This window comes from Melanostigma gelatinosum (genome assembly GCF_949748355.1).
Source record: "Melanostigma gelatinosum genome assembly, chromosome: 4".
Taxonomy (NCBI): Eukaryota; Metazoa; Chordata; class Actinopteri; order Perciformes; family Zoarcidae; genus Melanostigma; species Melanostigma gelatinosum.
In genome coordinates, this window is record NC_136637.1 from 8,417,174 (window position 1) to 8,430,012 (window position 12,839).

Genomic DNA, 12,839 nt, shown 5'->3' on the forward strand with positions numbered 1-12,839 from the left:
AAAATAGCCTCTTGGCTAACTCTGGCGCATTTACAGCACTGTTTTTCTTAATGTAAACCAATAAAGAAAAAAAGAAAGGCTTACTTCCTTGTGGTGAGCCATTATGTCACTTTGTACTTTGGTGCCAAACCGTACATGCAAACTGTAAAACGCCCAACATACTGTGACAACCCTTCAGGAAAATTCAGTAACCTACATAAAAAAAAAACATGTATTAGATTTTGATTTCCTACTGCCTAAACATGTTCTGCTTTCTGCTGCTGAGTCAGATACTCCTGTTAATTAGGTTTTTGTTTGCTAATTTATTGCTAGAAATAATGACACCACATTAGTTGTGAAAATGTTCCTCATGCTATTTGTAAACATATCTTGGTTACTTTGAAAAATGATAATTTCACAAAATATAATGATAGTCCTCTATTGTCATATTTAGCCTACATTATTATTAATGAACAAGGTCATATGCACTGGTTATATGCAACTACTACAACTATCACTACTAAACAAATAACAACAAATCTCTTAAAACTGCAGATGCAGTTTGAAACTATAAAACAGTGACCTGCTTCTCATTTCATTTTTTGCTGGTAGGAAGTTAATTGAACTAACTCACATGTAGCTCACATTCAAAAACTCCTTTTAAAACATCAAAGCTTTCCATTTTCTTAATAATGTGCTTTGAGAACTTGTCAGACCAGCTGTTTTAGTACGCTCCTGTCGTTATAGCCGTGGATAAAATCTCATGTAAAACTGCCCTTGTGTGGTCCTCATAAGCGCCTGCTTCCAATGGAGGCTTGACTGATGACAAAAAATAAATAAAAATCGGACCCTTTATGGGTATTAGTCATGTATCATAATTGCTGTAATCGACTTTCTGGCCAAAATCATACGTGGTATTATTTTTATGAAAAATCTAGTCTGTCTACCAATAATTTAAAAAGTAAAGAACCATAAGTTGATGGCAAAGATCTTCAAATAACTCCTTCCCAAAGCTTGTCAACACAGTATCTCAGTATGATCAATATAAGTCATAATGCTTCACCTGTATTGACAATAGAGAGGACACTGGTTATGTTGCTTGAGGCTCCTACAGTTGTTGTTGATGGTATCACAACGTAAATGATCTGAGTTTCACAGGTATGTATGTCACTATTTAACCTCTCGTAGGACTTAGTCCATTATGGCTGCCGTCTTGCCAGTTTCATAAAGTATCAGATGTACTACTTCACTGCAGACAACAGTGGTCTCTGTCAGTGATCAGGAACCTCATTGTTTCACGATTTTACACAGCAGGGAAGTTGGAACTCAGTTACTTTGTTTCTGCAGGTGACACTGATGCAAAATGGTTTGAGCCTGTTTGACTGGTGCCTGTAGATACCATGATTAACCTGTTCACGCTTGTTCCAGGCTTGTGTAACACCCTTTCCCCTTCACTTCTTCACATTTTCTGCTGAGAGACGGATGATGGGTAAGTGCATTATAACATCTAAATATAACATAATGTTCTCAAGTGCTGTCATATGCATGTAATGTGTTGTCACTCTGTTATGATTCGGTACACATGACATCTATTGTACCTCTGTCCATCCTGGGAGAGGGATCCCTCCTCTGTTGCTCTCCCTAAGGTCTCTTATAGTTTTCTCCCCGTTAAAGGGTTGTTTGGGGGGAGTTTTTCCTGTACCGATGTGAGAGTCCTGGGACAGAGGATGACACATGTGTACAGATTGCAAAGCCCTCTGAGGCCAATTTGTGATTTTGGGCAATACAAAATGAATTGAATTGAATTGAATAAAGTTTGTTGTAATGCTGGCTGCACAGAACAACAAAAAACCAAAAGGCACAGCATGAAACGGCATAGTTTCTGCAAAGTTTCCCTGTCATTTTAATTTAACCACGTGACTGAACTGAAAATGTGTTTCTGGACTTGGTGTGAACTTTGGCTGATTCACAAGTCACAGTTTATAAACTTTTTGCAAAATTGTGTTTTGATTTTACTCTCACAGCTGTTGAACACAGGCCAACGCTCACCCCGCAGCAAGCAACCGAACTGACACTGCAACTTTACGGAGTGACCATAACTGAGATCTCCACCCTGCCGAGTTACATGGACCAGAACTTCCTCGTAGTAGACAAGGAGGATAGCAAGTACGTCCTGAAGATCATGAACTCGAAGGACAGTAAGAATACCACCCGGATTGAGGTGCAGACCCTGGCCATGTCCTTTCTACACCAGCATGGAGTTCCTACTCAGACAGTCATGCCCACCACCACTGGGCAGCTCATGAGTATGGAGGAAATAGGTAATAGCAACATATTGCTGCAGTCCAATTTCACAACATTTCACTTCGTTCGAATCATAATATTCTAAAATCACATGATGCGAGAGGTGCGTGGTTAAACTAATGCCCCTTCGCCCATTGTTAATACAGAAACACACTAGTACACTATAAGTGTGTGGAATAAGTGTCTGAGAATAGGACTTATGCTAGCATATGTTATGCTAGCATATGTTATGCTAGCAACATCACCAGCTCTGCCCAGAGTGAATCGGCCAAGAGAAAACTCCGGCAAGGGATTTTGTTAGTAGTAAATTTCGTTATTAAAATAGTATTATATGATCTTTCAAGTTGTAAACCAGATCATACAGAGTTATGACTATATAGTTGTTGGGCTCTGACCATGTGGCTTAAACATGTGCTGTGGACAAAGACAATCAGGCCTTCACTTTTTCAAGCACAGGTCTCATCCTGACTTGTAGTTTGAGGAGAGCAAAGGGATTTCACACTCAGGTGTGAATTCCCCCCCCCCCAAATAACCATGGTAACCGCTGCAATCTCATTGGCCGAGAGCCAAGAGACCCCAGGACCCCTGTGGTTCGACCTCTGTTCTATAAAAGTGCCTGCAGATCACACCTCCTTGCTTTCCCCCTTCGACCTCGGTTGAGTTAGGAGGCACACAACCGCTCTCTTCGCCCGGACCCCCCCCCCCCGTCCAGGCCACAGAGAATCCAGCTTTTTCCAACTCTCCCTCCGGGGGTAACAGGAGGCACACACCGCTCTCCTCGCCCGGACCCCCCCCCCTGTCCAGGCCACAGAGAATCCAGCTTTCCCCCTTCGACCTCGGTTGAGTTAGGAGGCACACAACCGCTCTCTTCGCCCGGACCTTCGTCCTGGACGCATGAAGACACATCGGCCTCTCCTCCCCCCCTCCAGCGCGCACGAGGCCACGAGGAAGCAACGGCCCTTCAACCCTACTCAAACCCTGACAAGCCGTTTCGCTGGATGAAACAGCCCGCGATAACGAATCTGCTTCAGCGATCAGTTCAGCGCTTTTTGTTTCTTTTTCTTTTGGTGCACACATTCCGGCGAAGGAAAGACGACAACGCCTCCCTCCTTCACCGACGATTCCCGGTAAGACGCACGGACCACGCCGTCAGCCGAAATTAGATCACCCTCCCTGCCGCGAGGACAGATCACGTCTGCGTTTGCTCCAGCCGAGCCACGCCACGACAGACCGAAACAGCGCCAGCTCAACGCCGCGCTGAGAAGCACCCCCCCCCCCCCTTCCTCTCGAAGAAAAAGGACAACTTTGCTCACGAACCCTTCAACGTTGCAACGAAGCATCTACAAGTAAGATTCTTGGCATTTGGGCATAGCTTAGCTTAAATTAACTTAAGTTTAATTCAGGCCATTCATTTATATGTTGATATTCCCGTGTTTTTGTTGTTTAAGACTGTCGCGTGATATTGAGGTATTACGCAATCATTACGGCGCAGAGAAGCGCCGCTGTATTTGTGTATCAACTATGACTGTTTCTTTGGGATTAATTTCATTCATTGTCTTCCACTCCGTGTGGAAGTTCTCTTTTCATTAACTCGACTCGGTGAGTGAGCTGAGGTGCGTGGTTTATCACGGCATAAGTTACCGGCAGTTCTCAAGACGACAGCGGTATATTTATGCGTGATAGAGCCAGCCAACTCAGGCTCACTACAACGCGCACCGCGCGCAGAAGTCTGATTCATGAGCCCCCACCTTTTTTCTCTTTCCTCCTTTCACGAAACACACACACACACAGCTCCGAATTCTACCCCTGGGGAACCTCGTTCAAACGAGCGCCTCACATCACGTGCTGCCCAGGCAAACGTGAATTACGCACAGCAGCCCCAGTCTGCCATTTTGTCCGGGTCCCTCGACTCCGCCATCTTTGTAGTTTTTAGCTGTAGTTCTTAAGGCCCCTCCCCTTTGGCCAGCGTCACTCGACGCCGCCATCTTTGTAGTCTTTAGCTGTAGTTCTTAAGGCCCCTCCCCTTTGGCCAGCGTCACTCGACGCCGCCATCTTTGTAGTCTTTAGCGTAGCTGTAAGACTCCTTCCTCTTCACCCACAGACCCACACACACACATACACATACACACACAGACATACACCCTCATCCATTTTATTCATTCTTTAGTTTAGGCATATAAAATTGTATGATAACGTTTGTTGGTTGCAATATTAATTGATTTGATCATTTATTATTTTGATTCAATAAACTCTGTTATACTTTCAGGAGCAGTCGTCTGTGATTACTTGTGCATATGTATTTGATAAGACTGTATGTAGTAGTCTGTGCTCGAACTTAAAAACCTTCACTGTCACTGAATGTATAGTCATACGCAGACTATTGACATTATGAGTGACTACTAATTATGAGACTTAGTTTTATCGTTTGGTTATTGGTCCCTGTTCGCAGGGTGGTGCCCCGTTTATATTAATAATCATTAATAATTGTTACATACATCAATAATTCTATTGATGTCAAGAATTCAGTTTCTTAAATGCTGATAACCCAAACACGCTCCTTTAGTTCCCAACATAATGGTGCCCCGTGTGAGGGTACGTTATTCCAGTTTTGTTACAGTATATATGCACAGTAATCCATAATTATTTTTGAATAATTAATTTTCCAAAAAATATTTTTTTTCGAAAAATTATTTTTTTTCCTCTTTTGAATGATCTAAATTCCTGAAACTTATTTCCCAAAATAGGTAGGCTTTGATCTTCAAAATCTTGTCTTATTGTAATTAAATTTTTGATTTTAAATCCAGATTTTTAATCTTAATCTTTAATTCCCTTCTCGAAATTTTATTTCGTTTCCAGGTTTAATTATTCGTTTCATTTCTTAAACTAACAGCCAGCTGTGTAGTAGATTTGATCGTTTTATTTGTAATACCTTGCTTGTTTTCTTAAATCCCTCCAAATAAGTTACACACAGCTGTCACAGGCCCAAAGTGCTAAACCACATTAGCATTTTCGCACCTCTGGCTGCAAAGCAGTAGTGATACCTCAGAGCAGCAACAGTAGAAACGTAAGTCACAGAGCTAGACATTTCACTGTGCGCCTGCATGAACCGTAACACTAACAGTAATTAACATCTAACAGTAGAAATCCTAAGTTACCGAACTAGACATTTCACTGAGAACCGTAACACTAACAGTTTCCGTTCTAACACTAGGGAATTAACAACTACTGGGAGTCGTGCTCATTAGAGAGAATGAGTAACGAGAAACCCCCCATTCCTGGAGCTGTAGCTCCAGAAGACACCGCATTACGAGATGTGGTGGCTGATGTCCTCGGACTCACAGCAAAGGAAAGAGAGTACTTTGCAAAATACACTGCTGTCCTATGCGACGAGCAATTAGAGCAGCTGGTGGCTTATGTAAATAACCCAGCAGGTAACAGAGAGCGCCTGATTCAGAACGTAATCGGCGAAATACTGCTCATCTACCATCAGAAAATGCAGCTGCAAGCTGCCCGAACCCGGGCACAGAGCGACGAGCAGCAACGCGAGATCTGGACACTCCGAACAGAGGTTCAGGAGTTGTCACGTGACTGTAGAGCCCTACAGTCAGAAAATAGTAGCCTGCGCAGTGACCTCAGAGAGGTCAACCTAAAACTCTCTAAAGCATCAGAGAGTGATGACAAACTGAAAGCGCTTCAAGGTGTTCCAGCAACCCCGGTAGGTACTGCTACCCCCTACCGAGCCTTGCAGCCCAGTCATTTCTTGGTCTCGGCTCCCTCATTCCCCGAGACCCGAACCACCTTGCATTTCTTGAACGCGACATCCCCAACCAGGAGGAGAGAGGACCAACACCAGGTCCTAGACGGCCCAGGTGGCTTCAAAACCACCTCAGGCGAACGCAATCCTCCACGCAGTTCACGCGCGCGACAAGAACTGACCCCATCCCCCTCAGGGAGGGAGGATGATAGTCGTTACCACCATCGCGAGTATGGAGACTCAGACGACTCGGACGGCCCAGGCCCCATCAACCTTGGAGGCCTGCATACTCGACAGATTGAGCCTCTGGTAAAAGACGTAGAGCGCTTCAACCCCGATAATCACGACTCGAGCATCGATCACTACCCAAGGGAGATCGATCGCTGCCTCCTCGACCTATCGCGCCCCTTATCACGCGAAAAGCTAAAGCTAGTGTGGAAAACCACAGCGCGAAGCGTCCACGCTTTCATTGAAACGCTCCAGCCGAGCATCCGCGACTGCTATTCATCCCTTTGTCACGCCCTTAGGGAGGAGTACTCCCTGTACTCTAACCCAGCTTCTGCCACCCTCGGCGCCTTTGCCATTTCCCAGGAAAGGCTAGAGTCTCCGAGAGACTACTTCAGGCGCTTGAGATCTGCGTACTTCCAAGGACGTAACGCCCCAGGTCTAGAAGAAGACCATGCCTTCAAGTCGCTATTCTTGCACAATCTCCACGACAACGTGAGATACGATGTTACTATGCACTGCAGAACGAGTAACCTCACCCTGCCAGAGATTAGGAAATATGCGCAACTTGCATGGAAGACACGCGGACGGCCGACAAATCGGTACGAAGACACCGCCATAGTCTTAGGCATCCAACAGTCGAGCGACTCCGACCTAGCGTCGGAAGACGACGAGAGGACTTGGCCTAGCGAGCCCTGGTCACCCCCGAGGAACAGACGACCCTGGCGGTCGAAAGACCAACGGAACCAGGGGGGGTGAAAGACGCCCTCAAGGGCAACACATCAGGTAACGCTGACTCGCAGCCCACCTGACTAAGCCGAGTGACCTTTCCCCCTGCTGCCAAGTCGACGTAGTAAGGGGGGGGGAAGAGAACTCAGCACACTTCCGGAAACGACCACTCCCATTTCGCACCTCTTTCTTCAACCTTCTTGGGCGACCTTGTTCGCAAAGGCAATGCCCGTTATGTATAAATCTATACATATTCTTCAGTCCTACTGGGGGGTCATAACACTCTTGCTCTACCCGACTCCGGGTCAGAAACGAGCCTCATGTGTTCCCCCACCTTTTCGCATACACCTCTAGGGTGCCACAACCTTAGAGGCCCTTCGAGCACCCTAGCTCGTAAAACCTTTCGTCAACTAAGCCTTCTTCTCCTGCTCTCTCAGCATGAGCCACCTCCAGCTTGTTCAACGAAGCCACCGCCTTCTTTCAGCCGAGTCATCGGCCGGTTCTGTCAAGTCGCCAGTGCCGTAGGTAACTGAACTTGACCTGTGCGCCGGACCTGTCTCCATCTCTAATTAGGAGGGTGGGGGGAGGGAGATATCACCAGCCCGTCATGACACACTCCAGAGTGAAACTGTTCGCGACGTTTCCCTGAGTGCTGACGGTAATGTGGGATATCTGCCCTCGCCACTCAAACAGCGCGAGGGGGGTGGGCTCTCTGACAACAGAAACTTAGAGAGATGTACTTCACAGGAAGTACACTCTAATCTCGCCAGTGCCGAAACCAACCGGCAGAATGGCAGCTTACTATTGACTACTGACGTTTAACTGCATGCTCCAACTCACCCTGTAGACATGCACTAACCGCTAACACAGCCAACTTCAACCAGAACAGTTGCATGACCTGACGTTCATTGCGACTGTAAACTGATGCTCCACTCTCATAGAGAACCCTTTGCATGCTTTATAGACTCTACCAGAAGTAACCAAAGAGGACATAACCTCTGCCATAGCAGTCAGATTTAATCCAGGACCTCATCCGAGAAGGCTCAGCTGTCAACAGCTGGAGCAGCGAAAGACCAGCCTAGCTAGTCACACTAGCCGTGCTAACGAAATCTGTAAATCTGCTACCACTACTGTTATGCAACCCTCACAGGTACCTCTGGCCTATAGTCTTGGCAACGCAACTCCAATATCGATAGATTCTAAAACTTAGACACAGGACTCGCTCTAAATCTACCGATCAGAGAGAGATAGACGCACATATCATGTACCAATAGATCCAGAAGCGACAGACTAACTGGATTCCCTCCTATTCATAACACCACGTAGCCAACCTACGACTGCTCCACCGACGGACTCCAGTCCTGTCTAGGAGTGGAACCAGTAACCACTGTTTGCCCCTCACCTGCTTCTTGTCTTTCTATTCTTTCCTTCTCTCTCTTTGTGTTTTGTTTATTTGGGTTGTTACTTTCTTTGACACTGTGCCACAATGCTAGAATATCACAACATCATAATAGCGATTGAATTATTTGGGAATAATGTTTTGCTCACCTATGATTTGAATTGTGTATGATAGTAGATGTAGGTAGAAGTAGTTAAAGTCATCTGCCCAGATGCCACCTTAGTCATCTGCCCAGATGCCAATGAACTCTGAACTTGACCACTATGGCCAATGAACTCTGAACTTGAACACCATGAACTTGACCACTATGAACCTTGAACTCTATGAACAATGAACACTGCCTGTTTTAACCACTGCTTTTGGTCTCAGGAACACTTGGACTGTCTCACCTCTTCAGGTTTCCCCACCACATGGATGCACATGCCAGCCCTTGGTTTGCTCTAAAGACCGAAGCCAACATCTCGCTCTTCAGAACAAAGGGGGGATGTTGGGCTCTGACCATGTGGCTTAAACATGTGCTGTGGACAAAGACAATCAGGCCTTCACTTTTTCAAGCACAGGTCTCATCCTGACTTGTAGTTTGAGGAGAGCAAAGGGATTTCACACTCAGGTGTGAATTCCCCCCCCCCCAAATAACCATGGTAACCGCTGCAATCTCATTGGCCGAGAGCCAAGAGACCCCAGGACCCCTGTGGTTCGACCTCTGTTCTATAAAAGTGCCTGCAGATCACACCTCCTTGCTTTCCCCCTTCGACCTCGGTTGAGTTAGGAGGCACACAACCGCTCTCTTCGCCCGGACCTTCGTCCTGGACGCATGAAGACACATCGGCCTCTCCTCCCCCCCTCCAGCGCGCACGAGGCCACGAGGAAGCAACGGCCCTTCAACCCTACTCAAACCCTGACAAGCCGTTTCGCTGGATGAAACAGCCCGCGATAACGAATCTGCTTCAGCGATCAGTTCAGCGCTTTTTGTTTCTTTTTCTTTTGGTGCACACATTCCGGCGAAGGAAAGACGACAACGCCTCCCTCCTTCACCGACGATTCCCGGTAAGACGCACGGACCACGCCGTCAGCCGAAATTAGATCACCCTCCCTGCCGCGAGGACAGATCACGTCTGCGTTTGCTCCAGCCGAGCCACGCCACGACAGACCGAAACAGCGCCAGCTCAACGCCGCGCTGAGAAGCACCCCCCCCCCCCCTTCCTCTCGAAGAAAAAGGACAACTTTGCTCACGAACCCTTCAACGTTGCAACGAAGCATCTACAAGTAAGATTCTTGGCATTTGGGCATAGCTTAGCTTAAATTAACTTAAGTTTAATTCAGGCCATTCATTTATATGTTGATATTCCCGTGTTTTTGTTGTTTAAGACTGTCGCGTGATATTGAGGTATTACGCAATCATTACGGCGCAGAGAAGCGCCGCTGTATTTGTGTATCAACTATGACTGTTTCTTTGGGATTAATTTCATTCATTGTCTTCCACTCCGTGTGGAAGTTCTCTTTTCATTAACTCGACTCGGTGAGTGAGCTGAGGTGCGTGGTTTATCACGGCATAAGTTACCGGCAGTTCTCAAGACGACAGCGGTATATTTATGCGTGATAGAGCCAGCCAACTCAGGCTCACTACAACGCGCACCGCGCGCAGAAGTCTGATTCATGAGCCCCCACCTTTTTTCTCTTTCCTCCTTTCACGAAACACACACACACACAGCTCCGAATTCTACCCCTGGGGAACCTCGTTCAAACGAGCGCCTCACATCACGTGCTGCCCAGGCAAACGTGAATTACGCACAGCAGCCCCAGTCTGCCATTTTGTCCGGGTCCCTCGACTCCGCCATCTTTGTAGTTTTTAGCTGTAGTTCTTAAGGCCCCTCCCCTTTGGCCAGCGTCACTCGACGCCGCCATCTTTGTAGTCTTTAGCTGTAGTTCTTAAGGCCCCTCCCCTTTGGCCAGCGTCACTCGACGCCGCCATCTTTGTAGTCTTTAGCGTAGCTGTAAGACTCCTTCCTCTTCACCCACAGACCCACACACACACATACACATACACACACAGACATACACCCTCATCCATTTTATTCATTCTTTAGTTTAGGCATATAAAATTGTATGATAACGTTTGTTGGTTGCAATATTAATTGATTTGATCATTTATTATTTTGATTCAATAAACTCTGTTATACTTTCAGGAGCAGTCGTCTGTGATTACTTGTGCATATGTATTTGATAAGACTGTATGTAGTAGTCTGTGCTCGAACTTAAAAACCTTCACTGTCACTGAATGTATAGTCATACGCAGACTATTGACATTATGAGTGACTACTAATTATGAGACTTAGTTTTATCGTTTGGTTATTGGTCCCTGTTCGCAGGGTGGTGCCCCGTTTATATTAATAATCATTAATAATTGTTACATACATCAATAATTCTATTGATGTCAAGAATTCAGTTTCTTAAATGCTGATAACCCAAACACGCTCCTTTAGATCCCAACATAGTAAACTAAATATCTTCCTGTTTTTGTATCCACCTTCTGTTATTAGACTGTGGACATGGTGCTCAGACCTACTGTGTGAGGCTGATGATCTATCTCCCTGGAAAAACTGTCGCAGAATCTCCAGTCACAGTGCAAGATCTCTATCATGTCGGCGAGTTGGCTGCCGTCATAGATACGACATTGCAACAAGCAAGTTCAAATGTCAAACTTCTATATTTCAGCTAATAGATATTTTGGAGCAGGTGCTCACCTCCACATGCAGCTATTTACGAATGACTGAGCATTATTTACTGTCTTTTCGTTCATTGTTCAGGTCTTATCTGCAAAAGACCCAATTTTATTTCCAGGAGTTGATGTGCTATTTGGAGAGTGAATATTGCCCAACATGTTAGCCATATCAACTTTATAGGGCCATCATTTGTCAGACTGATTGTACTGGTTAAATGCAGCTTAAAAGGAATCAAAAAGTTGCGATATAAAAAGCATGCAAAAATAAAACATTTTTTTCCCTTTTTCAGTTGGTATCTCCAAACCTAGATGTCTTACAAAACAACGACAACATTTGGAGTTTGTCCAACGTTCCTCTCATAGAAGGCAACCTATCAGTGATGGATGGAGACCCCCTGCAGGAAGTGGTCAAAGCAGTCATTAAACAGTATAAGTCACACGTGATGCCCAAAATCGCCTCCTTCCATAAAGGTAAAGATAACAAGTCTACATTCATTATGTTCTCTTTTGGTAAATTGTTTTTCTGTGAAATATAATGCAATTTATCAGGTTGCTTGAAAATCCAGTCCAGTATCCTTAGGAATCATGGCCATATGGGCAATTCCACGACTCACAGTTTACAACCAATGACAATGTTCACTGACAGTGCAGGAAGCAGTGTGGCCTTTATAAAGACTGGGGTTCATGTTCTGTAACCATTATCTGAACCACAATCTTCCCATAACCTTAAAACGATTATATTTAATATTCTTAGCCATGCTAGCGGCATTGCCTGCAATGCCCATCTGTTGGTCCACCGCTTTGGTCAAGAGTGAACAGCTCCTTAACGTGTTGTGATGACATTTTTCATTTTGCAGTTGGCCTCTGCTCGATAAAGCTCAGTTATTTAGTTTACCGACCCGTAACTTTTCCATTTTAGTTTACTCTCACCGCTCTAATAGTGTCAGATGGTAAGCAACTGTTTTTTTCTGGAAATAAGCTAAAAACTCCCTTTACACTACTTGTCCATGACCAAAGGGCACATGGACAAAGTTAATCCAAATCCAAACAAAATGCTAGTTATGACCCATATATATTTTTTGTTTTGTTTTATCCATATCTGGTGGGTGGGCTAACAAGTTTTCTTTTTCAACCTAAAAGCAATATTGTATAAGAGTTGTCCTACCCAAGAGGTCATTGAAGCTTTATATACCTAAATACCTCTGCACTATGGGAACAAATATCGTAAATCAATGGCTGGAATTTGGCTTATCTCAAATGAATGTATAGTGTTGGGCTCTGGCCTATGGCTTAAACATGTGCTGTGGACAAAGAGAATCGGGCCTTCACTGTTTCAAGCACAGGTCTCATCCTGACTTGTAGTTTGATGAGAACAAGCCTCCTCTGGGTGAAATTTCACACTCAGGTGTGAATTCCCCCTCCCCCCCAAAAAAACCATGGTAACCGCTGCAGTCTCATTGGCCGAAGGCCAGGAGACCCCAGGACCCCTGTGGTTCAGCCGATGTTCTATAAAACTGTTTTTAGTTCACACTTCTAAGCTTTCCCCCTTCGACCTCGGTTGAGTTAGGAAGCACACCACGCTCTCTTCGCTCGGACACCCCCCGTCCAGGCCACAGAAGAACCAACTTTCCCCGCCAGCGCAACGCTGGCCACGAGGAAGCAACGGCCCTTCAACCCTACTCAAACCCTGACAAGCCGTTTCGCTGGATGAAACAGCCCGCGATAAC

At 45.6% G+C, this 12,839-nt stretch overlaps 1 protein-coding gene across 1 annotated transcript; it reads left to right on the forward strand.

Annotated features, from left to right (window-relative positions):
- Positions 1-1,450: 1,450 nt before the first annotated feature.
- Positions 1,451-11,949, forward strand: LOC306776026 (hydroxylysine kinase-like; the record flags this gene model as incomplete). Its single annotated transcript, XM_079266615.1, has 5 exons — positions 1,451-1,468; positions 2,004-2,300; positions 10,931-11,073; positions 11,403-11,583; positions 11,867-11,949. Exons 1-5 carry the CDS (start codon positions 1,462-1,464, stop codon positions 11,947-11,949), a joined length of 711 nt encoding a protein of 236 aa, XP_079122741.1. The 5' UTR covers positions 1,451-1,461.
- Positions 11,950-12,839: the final 890 nt, after the last annotated feature.